The sequence below is a fragment of the Peromyscus maniculatus genome, chromosome 3 (assembly GCF_049852395.1).
Source record: "Peromyscus maniculatus bairdii isolate BWxNUB_F1_BW_parent chromosome 3, HU_Pman_BW_mat_3.1, whole genome shotgun sequence".
NCBI classification, from domain to species: Eukaryota; Metazoa; Chordata; class Mammalia; order Rodentia; family Cricetidae; genus Peromyscus; species Peromyscus maniculatus.
In genome coordinates this window covers 157036572-157054273 of record NC_134854.1, presented here as the reverse complement: position 1 = coordinate 157054273, position 17702 = coordinate 157036572, and the positions used below count along the sequence as shown (strand labels likewise).

The following is a 17702-nucleotide window of genomic DNA, read 5'->3' as shown; positions in this document are numbered from 1 at the left end:
CTGTGTCCACACCGGTCTAGATATCACGTGACATGTGTCAATCTTTTGGGGGGAAGTTGTGGAAGTCTTTTGATTGAGGTTTGAACACAGAACAAATCCCTGAGAGAGCCTGTCCTGCTCTGCAAGGCATCCATCCATCAGTCTGCACGTGCTGTGGTGGACCCAGCATGCGGGGCTGACCAGCTGCTTCAGCACTGTTCTCCTCAAGATCCTCTGTAAACTCAATGACCACCATCTTAATTCATAATTTGAAATCATGAATCAATACACAGGGGCCAGTGGGATTGGCCAACCGGAAAGGCTCCCAGGGCATGAGGCTGACCTGAGTTTGATCTGTGGGACTCACAGGGGTGGAGAGAGATACCGGACTCCACTCTCCACAAAGTTGTCCTCTGACCTCTCCTCTGGGCTGTGGCATGCGCACTCACATACATCAGTATAGTATGTTCCATGTAAGTGTGTTCCCATGTGTGGCCTTCCAGTCAGGGTTCCAGTTTGGGATTTAGGTGGCCATGTAATCAAGAAAGAATTGTGCTAGGCCTGAGGGAGTGGACGTGATGACAGATGAGACTCTCCTCCCATCCCCAAGGAGCTTGTGATGGAGACTATTGGACCAAACACACACAAATATGTCTCGTTAATGAGTACTCTAGATGAGTGGTGAGTCAGAGTACCAAATCTGCCAGGCATGGTGACACACACCTTAATCCAGGACTCAGGAGGCAGAGGAAAGATGATCTCCATAAATTGAGGCCAGCCTGGGCTACACAGCAAACTCCAGGCCAGCCAGGACTACATAGTGAGACACTCTCCCCAAAACCCAGGGTAGGGCGGGGGTGGGGATGGGGAAGGGGTTGGGAGGGGAGACACAGGCCAAATCAGAATGAGGCCAAGTTGATGTTCGCGGGGTAAAAGCGAAGGACGGTTCGGGATCTGAGAACTCTCCAGTCGTTCCCTACATTCATGTTTTGTTGTTTTCTTAACTATTCTTCAGGGCCATCGGCCATTTGTGCCAGCTTCTCACAGGTGCGCCCTACTGTGGCTCGCACCGGCTGCACCCCGCCATGTCTTGCTTTCCACTTCAGTGCATCTCTGACTGCAGACTTTACCCGGGGCTCTTACAAGCCTGCAGGAGAGGGCTTTAACCCAAGGCAGGGCGTCTTACGACTATGTAGGGCAGGAACAGGCAGAGAAATGTGCCCTTTTCCATCCATGTTTGGATTTTTGTTTGTCTGGAGATGATGTCTGACTATGGAGCCCAGGCTAAGCTCAGATTCACAGTGATCCCCTGTCTCAGTGCCCCGAGTGCTGGGGTGACAGAGTGAGCATGGTCATGACCTGTTGTTCCTCTCCCATCCTTGGGATGGGGCCTGCAAAAGCTTGTTCCACACACTGCCAAGGCAGGGCCCAGTCAGATCAGTCAGACCACAGTTGGGTGGACTCATCGGCTTCCCCCATTTTCTCTGTTCTCCCAGACCTTCATTCTACTCCCAGGGAAAACTTGTCCAAACACCTCTCCTCTGAGCCAGAGATGTGGGCTTTGATCTCTGCACAGAAAGGCAAGCTGAACACCATTTTCTTGCCTGGACACTGTAAAACTCACAAACCAGTTATTTCCTCAGTAACTCTGATGGAGACTCAGTCTAGAGGCCAGAGTGCAGCTTCCCGGGGGCCCTTGTAGGAGGAGAAAGTATGAAGAACCACCGCACACAAGCTAGGTGCACATAAAAGAGGAAGGAAGTCCAAGGTACATCAATGAACCTGACCTCAACCCAACCCGAACAGAATAAAGCTCAGTGTCGATATTTATTTCTCTCATACATCCCACCTGTTCACTCTCTCTGCTTCCTCTCTTTCTCTCTCTGAAGGACTGATCCAGACGGCCAACACTGTCACCTAGAGTTAAAAGCCATTCACTCTTCCATAAAATGAGATGCAAAGAACATTAGGTTCTAAACATGAGAGTCAGCCAGACTGGTAGCTCATACCTGTAATACCAGCCCTCAGGAAGCTGAGGCAGGAGGACTGTCATGAGATAAAAGCCAGTCTGAGCTACATAATGAGTTCCAGCTCAACCTGGGCTGCAGAGGAAGATCCAATCTTAAAAGATAAGTGGAGAGAATGCATTTTACAAATTTTAAGGGCTAGGGTTTGTTTGTTTGTTTGTCTGTTTGTTTGTTTGTTGTTTTTTCAATTGAAAATGAGCTCATACAGAATAGTAAAATGCATAAGAAATGTAAAGAGGACATTTGAAGTTTGTTTGTTTCATGGAAAATATGAAAACCACTGGAAGTGCCCCATTAAGAAAAGAAAAGTCCTCTCTTTGTAAGGTAACTTTTGTACAGTCTGACAAATGATCTACAACAGCCACATTTTCAGTTTTGAATGAGTTTATTGAGTAGTAAAAGGGGGATGCAAACCATCATCACATGGGGTGCTCAGGACATCCTACAGAAACCAGCTGGGAAAGCCGTTAAGGTTGCCAGCTTCAGTCCCAGGCGGAGCTGCCCTGGGCTGAGGCTTCCAGACAAACGAGCAAACAACTGCTAGAGACACTCTCCTCGGAGGAGTCGACGCTCAGGACTTCCTGCAGAAACTGGCCCGGAAGTTGGGGTGTTGCCTGGACTTCGAATTCAGCTTTCTCTCCGCGGACGAACATCCACAGCTGAACTTCCAGCCCCCACTACAGGCCCCTTTACATCTCAGGATAAATCATAGTGACCTTGGATGGAAATGGTTTAAGTTCTAAGCTGTTGTGAAGGACACTGGGTTTTTTATTCCTGGGCTGTTTCGCTGTTCTCTGCCCTCCCCCTCCCCCCTCCCCCAAGCCCCCATCACAGATTGGGGTAGGGAACCTATCCCCAAACCTTGGAGGACTTTTTGAGAGAAACATGCTTGGGTCTGAAATGAGGTCAGGGCAACCCTGATCCTAGGTCCAGCTTCTCAGGGAATTCAGAGAACACACAACAGTTCAACAATATGACGCACATTACAGCAGCATTTCAGTGAAGTCAGATGTGGATCCCGTGTGTTGATTTTGAGGGTGTTGCTGTTAAACAAGCTTGAATCTATCTTTCATTGCTGCATTTCTAAAGACACCAATCCACTTAGCACTTGCCTCTTGGGCTAGAGAGGCGTCAGCAGAATGGCTGAGCCACCCTCGGGCCTCTTTCTTACGTTTGCAAACATAATTACAGGAGTGATGTTAGGCCAAGCTCTATGAATGAATTAATGTCTGAATAACCTTGCTTTTCATTAGAAGGATGAGCACAGAGCTGAGATTGTATAGCTTGGAAGGAGGAGGCCAAAGGGTCAGAAGTTCAAGGTCTTCCTGGGCAGTATATGGAGTTGGGAGGCAGCCTGGGCTACGTGAGATCGTCTCAAAACACATAAATAGGGCTGGTGAAATGGCTCAGCAGTTGAGAGCACCAGTCCCTGCAAAGGGCATGGGTTTGATTCCCAGCACCCACATGGAGGCTCATAACCATGCTTAACTTCAGTCCCAGGGGATCTAACACCCTCTTCTGACCTCCAAAGCAACCAGGCACACATAGGCACCAGACATGCACGTGGTACGCAGCCATACATGTGAGCAAAACCCTCATAAAATAAATCTTTTTAAAAAATCACACAATGAGAATCCTCAAAGAAATATCATTTTGTTGGGGACAGCAGCCCTTGGCAGAGGTGGGCGCATATGCTCTTTGCTTTCAAGGAGCTGCTGAAAACGAGGTCAGGGTTAAAAGGACACAGCATTTTCCCCACCTGGCCACTTTCTCCAACGTCTGCCCTGCATAGAAATGCTGCTCCACAGTAGAAATGTATGATGGATTAACATGCTAAGGGATTTGGAAAAAAAAAAAATAGTACAGACACTAGAAAACAAGAAGGAACTGATAGAAACCACGGAATGTCGGGCGGTGGTGGCGCACGCCTTTAATCCCAGCACTCGGGAGGCAGAGGCAGGCGGATCTCTGTGAGTTCGAGGCCAGCCTGGACTACCAAGTGAGTCCCAGGAAAGGCGCAAAGCTACACATAGAAACCCTGTCTTGAAAAAACCAAAAAAAAAAAGAAAAAAGAAAAAAAAAGAAAGAAACCACGGAATGAGTAAAGTCTATTGGGGTGGACCAAACTCCTCAGATTTGGGGTCAATTTTAAAAGCATACCCTGTGGGTAGTAAGCTGTTTTTGGTGAATTCTCCTGAGGATGGGGCTGAGGTGTCATGTGGAGGTATGCTGGTGTCAGAGAAGCTGGCTTTTGTGGTCAGGGAAGCAGGTCGCTCTAGCAAGAGCGAACTGAGCCCTTGAATGCCAGCCTCAGCATGCAGTGGAGGGCTTGGAGAAAGATACATCTACGTGTGTTTAAAGGGCACAGCAGAAAGGGGAGAGACCTGTGGGCTCACCCGCCTTCTCTCTTTCTTTTCTCTCTTTCTCTTATGGTTCCTGTTTTGTGATTTCTCCCAGCCTCAGGTTTCGTGGTAAAGCCAGCCCCGCTTCCTCATTTCCAGAGGTGAGGGGTGTGTGTGTGTGTGTGTGTGTGTGTGTGTGTGTGAAGAGGGAGAGAGGACAGGGGAAGGATCGACTATGGCTTCTGGACTCAGAATTAACCTTGGAGAATAGACTACATTTGGAAGGGAATTTTTAAGTAAGGTGTGCACAGCTGCTGGATTGTAGCAGCTCAGCTTCGTTAGCAGTTCGTTATTTGTTGCCAGGATTGAGTGAGAGGTATGTGCGTGTGTGCATGGGTGTGTGCATGAATGTGTGTGTGTGTGCGCGCTGTTGTTGTTTTGAGACTGTCATTTTGCTCTGTAGCCCTGGCCAGCCTGGGACTAGAAGGCTGGCCTCAAACCTACAGGTATCCTCCTGCCTCTGCCTGTGTCTCCTGAGTGCTGGGATTACAGTCATATGCAACCGTGCGAGACCCACCAGGAATGTAATGCAAAACTTCACTTCCATTTAACCTTTTGCAAAGGCTTTCTGCTTAGGTCTGATGACATGTATTTGCAGTTCCAGCAAATGGGAGTTTGGGGCAGGAGGGTAGTGAGTTCTAGTCCAGCCTGAGCTATATAGTGAGCCTGTGCCTCAAACAACAGCACAACAAAAATCCTGTGACCCTGTTTGTCTTCCGGTTCAGTGTGCATGGTGATTCTTATCTAGTCTTCCCACCCCAGTTCAGGAAATCATGAAAATCCCCCACAGGCATGCTCAAAGGCCCATCTCTCACGTGATTCTAGATTCTGTCAAGTTGACAGTTAACATTTACCATTACCCAGATGTCAACCACCACGCTGGACTCCTTCCACGGTTATTTACTGAGCACCTACTATGTGCCAGGTACTATATCTGATGGGAAGAAACTGTCTCTGGATTTGAGCGGTTTGCTGTGTAGGGTTAGGTGTCAAGGAGACCTAACAAGGTGGGGGGGACAGTGGCCCCTGTGAGGCGGGACAGTTTCCTGAATCCTCAGTAACCATTTCCACACTGTTAGCCTGCTAACAAGAGAGGGACTATCAGGAGGAGGAAGTGGTAGGTTTGAATCAAAAGGGCCGGCCCAGTTCCTGGCAGGATGGAGAGCTGGATGTTTGGTTTTGAGTCCTGAAGTGCTTGGACTGGTGATGTTCCAGCTAGACACCAGGACAGGAAGTAAGATCAAAAGAATGAACTGAGGAGTCTATTTTTAAAGCTTTTTAAAAAAGTGTTTATTTTGGGATAGGATCTCACTAAGCTGCACTCAAACCTGAGATCCTCCTGCTTCAGCCACCCAAAAACTGGGACGACAGGTCGGCATGTGTCACCACCATGCCTGTCCATGCCTGGCTTAAAACGGAAATCTGTCTCTCTGTGTCTCTGTCCCTTCTGTCTCTGTCTCTGTCTCTGTCTCTGTCTCTGTCTCTCTCTCTCTCTCTCTCTCTCTCTCTCTCTCTCTGTATGTGTGTGTGTTTATGGTGTGTGTGTGTGTGTGCATGTGAGGCCTATGGTCAGCCTCAAGTGTTCCTTGGGATGCTGTCTACCTTTTTTATTTCTTTATTTTCAAGACCGTTTTCTTACTGGCCCGAGGCTAGACTAGCCAGCGAGCTCTGGGAGCCCACCGGTACCGCCTCCCAGCACTGGGCTTACAGACACATGTCACCACACCTGGCTTTTACTTGGTGCCAGGGATCAAATTTAGGTCCTTACACTTGCTTGGCAAGCACTTCACTGACCGGGCCAGGTCCCCAGCCTGTAGGACAGAAATCTTTAAAAACAAACACTGGAATGTTGGTCGCACGGGGAAGGCACAGGCCGTAGTTGAGTGGCGTCCCTCATGGCTCCCTTTCCCTACAGGAGTCTACTATGTAACTGCATACTGGCTACCTGATTCGAAGACAGTGGAAATCAAGAATGTGCTGGACAAGAACGGGGATGCCTACGGCTACTACAATGACTCCATTGAGACCACAGGCTGGGGCATCCTGGAGATTAAAGCTGGGTATGGCTCTCAGACCCTGAGAAATTCCATCATCATGTTTCTGGCTGGCTACCTGGAGGGCTACCTCACCGCTCTGTAAGTACACCATCCCTTTGCTTCATCCAGCGATGGCTTCTGGACCCTGGTGGGGTGTGTTAGGAGTGGAAGGTAGCCGGGGTGCGCTCAGCACCCCACTCTACCCATAATCATAGCTGCCTAAAAGACTCAAAGCACCCATTCATTCTCACAACACTTCTTTCTTGACATCTTCCACTTTTGTTTGGTTGGTTTTGTGAAACAGGGTTTTTCTGTGTAACGTCTCTGGCTGTCCTGGAGCTCGCTGCGTAGACCAGGCTGGCCTCAGCTTTCCGTGTGGGTTCTCAGGGTCCTCCTGCAGATGTGACAGGGTGTTCTCAGGGTCCTCCTGCAGATATGACAGGGTGTTCTCAGGGTCCTCCTGCAGATGTGACAAACACTTTATCAGCAGCCATCTTCTCAGCCACCAGTTCTCTCTTAGGAAACCATTTTGAAAGAGATAAAACCATTGTTGAAACATTATGCCATTCTACTAGCCATTTGCCGCTGGGTAGAAAGCAGATAAGATGTGGAATGACATCCTGAGAGGACAACGCAGGAGGATTTATTAAACGTAAAATGTAAGGGGCCGAAGAAATGGTTCGGTGGGTAGAGGCAATTGCCGCCAAGCCTGGCAGCCTGAGTTCAATCCCAGGGACCCACAAGACGAAAGGACAACTTTCTTAAGGTGACCTCTGACTTCCTCATGTATACCATGACACACTCACTTCCTTACACACACCATCAAAGTATGAAGAAATGAAAACATAATGGGGATTGTTTAAATTAACACAATGTAAGAGCATTTATTTTCTTCCATTTTGAAACAATACTTCCCAGTAGACCAAGAGGTTTAAATGGAAATCTTTTTTTTTTTTTTTTTTTTTTGGTTTTCGAGACAGGGTTTCTCTATGTAGCTTTGCGCCTTTCCTGGGACTCACTTGGTAGCCCAGGCTGGCCTTGAACTCACAGAGATCCGCCTGGCTCTGCCTCCCGAGTGCTGGGATTAAAGGCGTGCGCCACCACCGCCCGGCCTTAAATGGAAATCTTAATGAGTAGACGGTAACTATTACTCATAAGTCTATTGTTATTCAATCCTGGTGTCTCCACTTTGTCTTATAAAGACAACAAGGACATAGTTGATAATTCAATCACCACACTTAAGCTTTTCTGGAGTTTGAAGCAGGGTCTCATGTATCCCAGGCTGGTCTTGAACTCATGAAGTCAAGAATGACCTTAAAGTTCTAATCTTCCTGTCCCCACCTCCCAAGTACTGAGATTTTAAGTGTGGGCCACCATGCCCAGTTTCCTGCTGTGCTGGGATCCTAACCAGGACTTCCAGTACTCTACCAGTATCAAGCTACCAACTGAGCCGTGTCCCGGGCCACTTTGTTTGCTTGAAACAGGGTTTCATTCCACCTCGCTCTACAGCTATGACTGGCCCAGTAGACTGGGTGTCCTGGCTGGAGTCATTAGAGAGGAAGGAGCCTCAGCTGAGGAAATGCCTCCAGGAGAGCCACTCAATTAGTGATGGGGGGGCAGCCTGTGGTGGGTGGGGCCATCCCTGAGCTGGTGGGCCTGGGTCCTATAAAAACCCAGGGAAGCCAGGGGACGCGAGCCAGTAAGCAGCACCCCTCCATGGCTTCTGTATCAGTTCCTGCTTCCAGGTTCCTGCCCTGCTGGAGTTCCTGTCCCGACTTCCTTCAGTGATAACAGCAATGTGGAAGTGTAAGCTACATAAACCCTCCCCTCCCCATTTTCCTTTTGCTCATGGCGTTTCATCACAGCAATAGAAACCCTAATTAAGATGCCTGGGATTCGTTAAGCAACCCAAGCTGGCCTCAAAGATGCAGCGATCCTCCTGCCTCAACCTCCTGAGTGCTGGAGAATTACTTTACAGAGAAAAATCTTTAAAGGGAGCAAAGGTGCATCTTGTTCAGGCACATCACATTTGATATAAAACTCTCTTTCCAGCTTGGCTTGCTTCTTTTATTCCCTGTGACCTAGTTAGGTACAGTTTTATCTAACCTTCTGGGGGCTATTAGACGCTCGTTGTGATAAGTTAAATACGGATCTTAACCTTGTTCTGAGCTCCTGAAATAGTATCAGTTCTGGACTCCGGCTCCTCTTTTATTATTTATACGTAAGTGAGCCATGTGTGTGCAGTACCTGTGGGGACTAAAAGAGGGCATCGAGAGCCCCTATAACTGCAATTACCATGTGCATGCTGGGAACTGAACCCAGGTCCTCCGTGTGCTTAACCACTGAGCCACCCCCCCACACCCTTTGGAAACACTTTTAAAAGGTGTTTAAACCTATATTACATGTGACGTCCAACCTCTAGGCTCTCCTCGAACTCTGCACTTCCTTCTCCACTGAGTTGTGGCTGTGTGATTTAACCGAGTTGCAAGTTTGGAAAAATAATTCAGAGCAGAATCGTTTGACGATAAACAGATACGGTTAAGTTCTTGGTGACATGTAGAGAGGCACTGAGGGAAAGCGAGTTCTGAGGGAGCAGCTTGGGTCTGCAGGACGTGCTAAGGATAAAGGCGTCTTCCTTGGGTGTTTCCAGAGAGAGAGAGAGAGAGAGAGAGAGAGAGAGAGAGACAGAGAGAGACAGAGAGAGACAGAGAGAGACAGAGAGACAGAGAGAGCCCATGGGGTTTGGCAGGCCTCTGATGGGTGTGTGATGTCATTCTCATGTTGCAACATCTCACAGCAGACACTGGGGGGTGTTAGTGCTAAGGTATGGGTTTTTCAATACTTCTCCTGTGTGTGTGTGTGTGTGTGTGTGTGTGTGTGTGTGTGTGTGTGTGTGTGTGTGTGTGTGTGATGGCATGCATGCGGAGGCTAGAAGACACTCTGTGATACTTAGTTCTCTCCTACCGTGTGGGTTCTGGGAATCAAACTCAGGGTGTCAGGCTTGCTGGCAAATGTCTCTACCTGCTGGGTCGTCTCACCAGCTCTGTACCTCCATTCTAGATATAAAGCGATTATCTTTGAAAAACCTTAATCATTTGCCCCACCACCACCCAAAAAATCCATTAAAAGCATGTCTGTAGTAAATATTACATTATTTTTTTTTTGTCCCTCTGGGTTTTTGTTTGTTTAAACAGCATCTCACTATATAGCTCAGGCTGTCCTGGAACCCACTAGGTGGACCAGGCTGGCCTTCAGCTCACAGAGATCTGCCTGCCTCTACTTCTCAAGTGAGTGCTGGGCTTAAAGGCATGAACCACTGTGCCCGGCTGCTTAATTTTATTTTTAAAAAAGCAGCTATGATTCAATAACTATGATTTCTTTTTTTTAATTGATCAGCTTTATTTTGTTTTTTGAAGTAGATTCTCATGTTTTGACTCTGTTTTTGTTTTGCTTTGTTTGTTGTTTTTGTTTGTTTGGGTCTTTTCTTATTGTGGAAGGGTCTCATTATGTCGCCCTGGCTGTTTTGGAACTCACTCTGTAACCCAGGTTGGCCTCAAACTCAGAGATTCACTTGCTTCTGCCTCGCAAGTGGGATGATGAGGGCATTGTGGCTGCTACAAGCGGTCTGTGAGAGTTCTGTGAGCATAGTATGCAGAGTCCCAGGGAACAGATATCCAAAGGAACTGCTCCTCAAGATCTGCCGTCCTGTTGACTGAAAGGCAGATGCAGGCAGGAATCTCAGCGTGAGGGTGGGTTTGGATCACCTTTGTGCTCAGCACAGAGCTGCAGAGTCGGCCACTTTCCTAGTGACCATGCATGCTTCAGACCCACACTTGGCCAGAAGAGGGCATCAGATTCCCCCAGAATTGGAATTGTAGGTGGTTGTAAGCCACCCGATGTGGGTGCAGGGCACCAAACTCAAGCCCTTTGCCAGAACAGGAAACAGCCCTAACCACCAAGCTATCTCTCCTTCCTCCAGTGATGTCTTCTTGATAAAGTTTCTTAGGATTGTATCCCCACTGACTTACAGCTCCGTCTCTCTCCTCCTCCATCTGTGGGAGCTTGAAGGTAGGGTTCCTGTCTTAACCACATTTACGCACCCAGACACCGGGCTTAGTGCTTCTGCCCAGCTGTCAATTATATGCTCATTAGGTTTAATTCAATCCTGTTGTTGCAGGTGAGGAATCAGAAAGAGCATGTAATTCCACATAATAGAGCAGGTTGTAGCCCCAGCCACGCTGAGTTTCTTGCTTTGTTTTTGAACTTGATTGGGTGGCTCCCTAAGAGTTGTAAATTCACTCTCTGGTGTCTCCTTGATGATCTAAAGTTAAGTGGTCTTGGATTGATAAAATGAGGCATGAAACCTTTGGATGGGTCATTGATAAAAAGAGGCATTGAAACCTTTCTGGGAAGAAAGGGGAATGAGGATGTGGGGCCCTAGGATGCTCTTTCTAGTGGTTTAACTAAAGTAGCTAAAAAAAATGGGGTGTCCAAGGCAGCTACTGAAGCTTCCTCCTCGGCATTACATGGAAGCAGTGAACTCAACACCACACACCCGTGTTGTTGCTCGGATGGAGGGACAGAGGTGGGCACAAGGGCATTCTTCGGTGGACAGTGTTTAACATGTTGGCACACGCGTTGCTCAGGCTGGTACAGTTTGCCAGCACCATGGCCCCAACAGAAGAAGCAAACAGTCCATCTCTTGTGTTTGGACACTGTCAAGAAATGCCTCGAGAATGTCTCCCACAAGCCTGGCTTGCTCCTGTTGATGTTAGAAACTGAATATCTAAGCAACTATCAACTTGTAGATATTTGGAGCTTGGTGAAGACATTGACTATAGAAGACAGGATGACAGTCCTGAGAAGCACGACAGTAGTCACTGCCAGCTAGCTGCGAGCCGACGAGTGCACCGTGCTCCAGAGTGTTCTGAGAATCTTCGTGTTAACTCTCCCCTGTACTAATTCTATATTCACTGGTGTCCACACACTAGGAACATGAAAACCTGGGCACAGAGAAATGTGTTAGGTAGTTGAAAGTTAGAAAGCCAGTAAATAGGTGTGTTAGTTAGGGTCTCTATTGCTGGAATGAAAGACCATGACCAAAAAGCTTACACTTCCATATCACTGTTCATCATCAAAGGAAGTCAGGACAGGAACTCAAACAGGACAGGAACCTGGAGGCAGGAGGTGATGCAGAGGCCATGGAGGGGCGTTGCTTACTGGCTTGCTCTCTGTGGCTTGCTCAGCCTGCTTTCTTATAGAACCCAGGACCACCAGCCCACCCACAACAGTCTGGGCCCTCCCCTATCAATCACTAATTAAGAAAATGCCCTACAGCCCGACCTTATGGAGGCATTTTCTCAATTGAGGTTCCTCCTTTCAGATAACTCTAGCTTGTGTCAAGTTGACATAAAATTAACCAGCACCGTAGGACTCCAGATCAGAAACCAGGCTGTTCAGTCAGAGTTTGTTCATTTGTACAAATATATGCATGTAGGTTAATTACTGTGGAAAATACTAAGCACTCTGTCTGGTCCATGGCCCCAGAGAGCCAGACAAACAGAGCAGGATGCAATGCTTGACAAGTGCTAAATGATGTGATATTGACATGAGGCAAAAGATTTAGAAAAAGATGGGTGGTCAAGTGTCTTCGAGATTTTCCACATCTGAATGGGTGTGACAGACACAGGGTGAGCAAGGGTTAGTGCACTTAGGAGGAACACAACAGGACCTGAAGCTAAGCTTGAGAGATAGATACACAAAGTTCATGCTAGTGTCCGCTCTACTGCATGAGACACGGAACCATGGAGAAGTCAGCAATCTCGCTTTTAGTCATTAGCCACTGTAGGAGCAAGTTCTGAACTCCGAATTCAAAGACTATGTCCTCAGGCTTGGCTTAGCCTGTGAAGGGCTTACTTTGCATGCATGAGGACCTAAGCTCGATCCTACGACCCAAGGGGCAGAATAGCATGATGGCGCTCACGGGAGGCAGAGACAGGCATGTCTCTGGGCTCGCTGGCCAACCAGCTCAGCCTGCTTGGTGAGTTCCAAGCCAAAGGAAAACACTGTCTCAAAAACAAGGTGGAAAGTGCCTGAGGTGCAAAAACCATGGTTATCCTCTGGCCTCCAAGTTTGCACACACACACTCACACTCACACACACACACACACACACACACACACACACACACACACACGAATATGATCAAAAAATAAAATTTAAAAATAAAGCCTCAACAAAATAAACAAACAATAGTTCAGTAATTGTTTCTCAGTTGTCCTTCTGTATTTCCCTCTGTCTCCTGGTATGTAGGTCTCCTTAGCAACCATCTCCAAGTCAAGATTGACATTCCTCTGCTTCAGAATTTCTCTGTGTTGAAAATACTGACATTTGGGGTGTGATTGTTTTTCCCTGAGGGTTATAGGATGTTTGAGAGCCAACATGTCTCCACAGATGCTCTCTGGAGCAAAATCCACAGAACTGTCTTCACTTGAGACGTGCTGTGCTATCGACAGTGAAATGTGCAGAGAGCTGAAGCAATGGATGAACCCTAGCTCATTAAGGTGCAGGGGTGGAGACGGGGGGCAAAATGCCCAGTATTTTTGTTTCCTTACTTAAGTGAGCATTGTATATCAAGAGTCCACAGTTTACTTTTTCTTTAAAAAAAATTAAATTTATATATACAGTATATTTTATATACTTTTAAAATATTGTTTCATTTAGTGAGTGTGTTAGGTGTGTGTGTGTGTGTGTGTGTGTGTGTGTGTGTGTGTGTGTGTGTAAAACGTGGTGGGGGGAGGAGAGGGTGCTTGCCATGATGCACCTGTAGAAGTCAGAAGTCAACTTTGAGGAGTCAGTTCTCCCCTTCTGCCTTTCTATGAGTTCTGGGGACCAAACTCAGGTCACGGGGCTTGCAGGGCAGGACGTTTACTGGCTGAGCCATCTTGCCAGACTTCTAACTTAAAAAGCAACCTTGTGATCTCATTGTTTTAGTAACAAAACCAGCTTAGACAGTTAGCCCTGACTCATAGCACCTCCCAGTTCAAAATGCTTGCATCCCTTACTACCCAGCATTCTCATAGATCTACAGGTGAGCCCACACATTCAAGCCTCGGCATAAGCAAAAGGCTTAACCTTTTTCCAGAAAACAGGTTTCATCTGCCCATGGCGGCCTCTGGCTTCCGATCCCAATGCCACTTTCCCTAGGCGGAGAGAGGCCCCTTGCGCTTCCTGCAATGTCGCTTCGAGGGCTTGGTGTTCTAGGAACACTCCCACGTCTGTAGGAGTGCCTGCAGCTCAAAAACTCATGCACTTCTAAAATTTGTTCTGCATTTATCTTATTTTGTGTAAGAACGTTGTGCCTGCATGGATGTGTGTGCACTGTGTGTGTGTCTGGTGCCCGTGGAGGTCAGAGGGGAGCATCGGATCCTCTACCACTGGAGTTACTGATGGTTGTGAGCCACCCCATGGGGGCTGACACACTCAGCGGCAAACACTCTTAGCCACTGAGCCATCTCCCCAACCCACAAAAATTATATGAGCACATAGGCAGGTACCTATGAAGGAAATAAAGCAATAGAGTATGACACGGAAAAACAGACTTTGAATTCAGTATTCAAGATTCAAAGTTTGACTCCATTATCCTGGGCTAGATTCTATAAGCAAAATCCCGACTTCTCTGTCGTCTGAATCTCATTCCTCCAGACAAAAGTCTTAGAGAAGTCACTTCTACATAACCCAAATAAGGTGCGATTTAAACACTCGATCCATACTTCTCTCCTCCTCCACTGACCAGTGACCCCCGCCCCCGCCCCAGAATGGGTCTGTGTTACTGATGGATCTTGTAGGGAGGAAGAGGTTTAGTCAATGGTTGTGTTGTGCCATCCCCCAGCACCCACCACAATAGAACAATCTTTTACTCTTTCGCTTTTCTAAAATCATCTGATGTATAACAAGACCTGCATACTCTCCATAGTCTGGATCTGTGTAATCATTGCTACCTGAGATTTCAACAGCCATCCCCTACGCCTGCCAGGTCTATGGTCTTCAGTGTCTGCCCACTTCACCCAAGGCCATACAGAACATTTGGTTATCTCCTGAAACTCATTGAGACGAGTAGGGACATCTTGGACTAGGAACCCCTAAATCCGTTGCCCGGAAAACCAATTCAAATCGTCAGCACCCCGGCCCAGGGTTCTCGATTAGTTTCCCATATGTGACAAGACACTTCAGGTGAGCAGCTGTAAGGGGAAAGGCTCGCTGGGCTCCGGTGTCAGAGGGTTTAACCCCTGGTCATTCGGGCCCATGGGAGCAGTGTGACGTGTGGGATCCTGACAGGAGGGAGTGGTATTAGTGACTGTCCCCATTACTGGTATAAAACACTTGCAGGAGGCAACTTGAAAGGAGAAAGATTTACTGGGGGTTCATGGTTTGGGGGAGCCCGTCATGGCAGAATAGGCAAGGCCGCAGGAGTAGCTTGTGGCTGTTATCAGTAGGAGCATGTGCAGGCAGTTACACGATGTCCAGCGTCCGAAAGCACAGGACTCCAGTAGGAGGATGACCCGGAACCCTCTAGCCCCAATCTCACAGCTCTACCTCCGACTTCTAGGCTGCGTGTCCAAAAGACTGCAGTGTCCCCAAATAGCACTGTCCAAGAGGAACCACTGGTGGGCATTTCACATTCAAACCACAGACCGCAGTGACTTACGGTGGCCTCCTCTTCTGCATGCCACATTATTTCAAAATTATGTTATTGTGTAGGTGTGGTGTGTATGTTTGTGTGTATGTGCACGTGTGTGCACACAAGGAGTCAGAGACATGTTGGGTTCTTTGGAGCTGGAGTTATAGGTAGTTGTGAGCTTCCTGATGTGGGTGCTGGGAATTGAACTCAGGTCCTCTACATGACTCATATGCACTCGACCACTGAGCCATCTCTCCAGCGCCACCGGCTTATTTTTTAAGGCGAGGTCTCTTCACTGATCCTGGAACTCATCATTTCACTGGCCACTAAGCTGCCTGGCCAGCTAGCCCCCAGCATCCAGCTCTGCATCGTCCCATCACCGGAGTTACATTCACACGCACCACACCTGGCATCTATGCTGTGTGCCGGGAACCAAACTCGGGTCCTTTGGGAGAGCAGTGAGTAAGTGCCTTAGCTACTGAACCACCTCTCTAGCTCCTGGAAATATTCCTGCATTTTAAGTTATGCATTTGTTGGATTGAAATTTTAAAGAATGATGGTGGAGGTTTGCAAGTGGTGTACATTCTAATTAGCCAGAAAAGGAAGTTATTGCAGTCTTGAAAACCAATAGAAACGAGATTGTAATGTGTTTTGTTTCAGACACATGTATGACCACTTCACAAACCTGTACCCACAGCTGATCAAGGACCCTTCCATCATGGACAAAGTGAAGAACTTCATGGAGTATGTATAAAAGCTTCCTGTCCTCATCGCCAGGGCTGCCTTGCAATCCTTCCCTTGCTGAGTTCCTATTCTGTCTCTCCAGCAGAGCCTGGAGCGGGCCACATTTTCTGTAACGGAGTAAAACCTGATTGCTAGCAATTTCAGCTCTCTTTCAGAGGTCAGCTTGAACGTTACATTACTAACAGACGAAACAGCTACAAGCCATCGTCAGTGGCAAACAGACAAAGCCGTATCCCTGAAGCCTCCCACGCATGTGTCCCTCACTTTCTTTCTAAGCATCCCTTCTCCTCCTTCCTTGAGGTGTTTCTGGGTCATGAACCCGGCAATTAACTCTAGCTGGATGTTAGGGAATATCTAAATGCCTAGCCTGGAAGGTGGGGAGACCGTACAGGATCTTACTATGTAGCCCAGACTGACCTCAAATTCACAGTCCCCCTGCCTCAGCCTCTGGAGTACAGAGATTACCTGTGTACCCAGTTCTAAAGTCAGACTTCTAATGCTTTCTGGGGGTATTTCCATTTTAATTAAATTTTCTGGAGAGTAAATTTTAAATATAATGAAATCGATGGCATGACAGGAGAGTCACCTGGGGACACAAAGGTTCTTGTGTGGCCTGTTGAATCACACACTAAACATCCCATCCGTGAAAGACTAAGAAGCCAAACTACGAGGCTGGATCCCCTGAGGTGTGCACTGGATTGTCTTAGCAGAGACACCCTCAACAAACCGGAAATGGCTTTCTGTGTGAAAAATTATGTCAGGCCATTAAACCATCCTATAGAAATAACAGAGAGATAAGAGAGGTGAAAATGAAAGAACTGTTAAAATAAACCATTTGTGGCCTGCAGAGGTGGCTCCACAGTTAAGAGCGCTGCTGCCCTTGTAGATGGTGTCTCACGACAATCTCTAACTCCAGTTCCAGGGGATTCTGCGCCCTCTTCTGGCCTCCCCAGGCACTGCATGCACATGGCTCACAGCCATTATTGGCAGGCAAAATAATCATACTGCATAAATTAAAAAACAATCTTTTTTTCCTGAGAATGCTAGAACAGAAATGTTGAGGCAGACACCAAAACAAACTGAGATGGGATGGAGAGATATAAGACAAGCAGAACCATGTTTAAATGGCCTTGTCCTCAGAGCATTGTCTCCCGGTTGTCCATTCAATTCTTCTCCACACAAAAGTGAAGTTAACCAGCCTGTCTTTATTGCTGAAGCAGCTGCTTTAAGGGCTGTATGGTGACAGTCTGCCCTTGGCTTTCACAGATTAGTGTCACATGCTAGATAGGGCCCCCAGGAAGCTAGGACGGAGTCAACATCCTAGGGTGGAATTAGAAACAGTTCACGTGTGTACTGAAATCACTTGGTGACTATAATAAAGTTTAGAAGTTAATTATACCAGCGTGTGTGGGTAGGTGACCTCTAGACTCTTGGTTTGATTTGGCTTTGAGTGAGTCACCATTGAGATCTGTGGTCAAATCTAATTTCTCCCCCAGTAAGCAGGACGCATGGACTCGGAAAAACATCAAAGAACGGACAGATGACCCGTTTTGGAGACACACCGGCTACATTATGGCACAGTTGGACGGGCTTTATGTCGGAGCACTGAAGAGATCTACAGAAGAAAATGTAAAGGTAAAACTCTGCAAAGGTGCCTCAGAATGTGTACGGTCTGAATGATGAAAAAGAATTTTTAAATCCAAGGTTAGAAATATGGCTAGATACATGTTCTGGGTTCTATCGCTAATGCTATAAACAAAAAATAAAGTTTCCTAACCTAATTGTCCTTCCTACAGAGATCCATTTAAATAAATCCAACTGACAAAACAAACAA

General features: G+C 47.3%; 1 protein-coding gene across 1 annotated transcript in view; it reads left to right on the top strand.

Annotated features, from left to right (window-relative positions):
- Positions 1–17702, top strand: part of Plbd1 (phospholipase B domain containing 1) — a 58704-nt gene that overhangs the window by 3330 nt on the left and 37672 nt on the right. The window contains exons 2-4 of the mRNA XM_006976516.4: positions 6324–6543; positions 15785–15868; positions 17365–17503. Coding sequence (XP_006976578.1) covers positions 6324–6543; positions 15785–15868; positions 17365–17503 — 443 coding nt within the window. The remainder of the gene's footprint in view (positions 1–6323; positions 6544–15784; positions 15869–17364; positions 17504–17702) is intronic.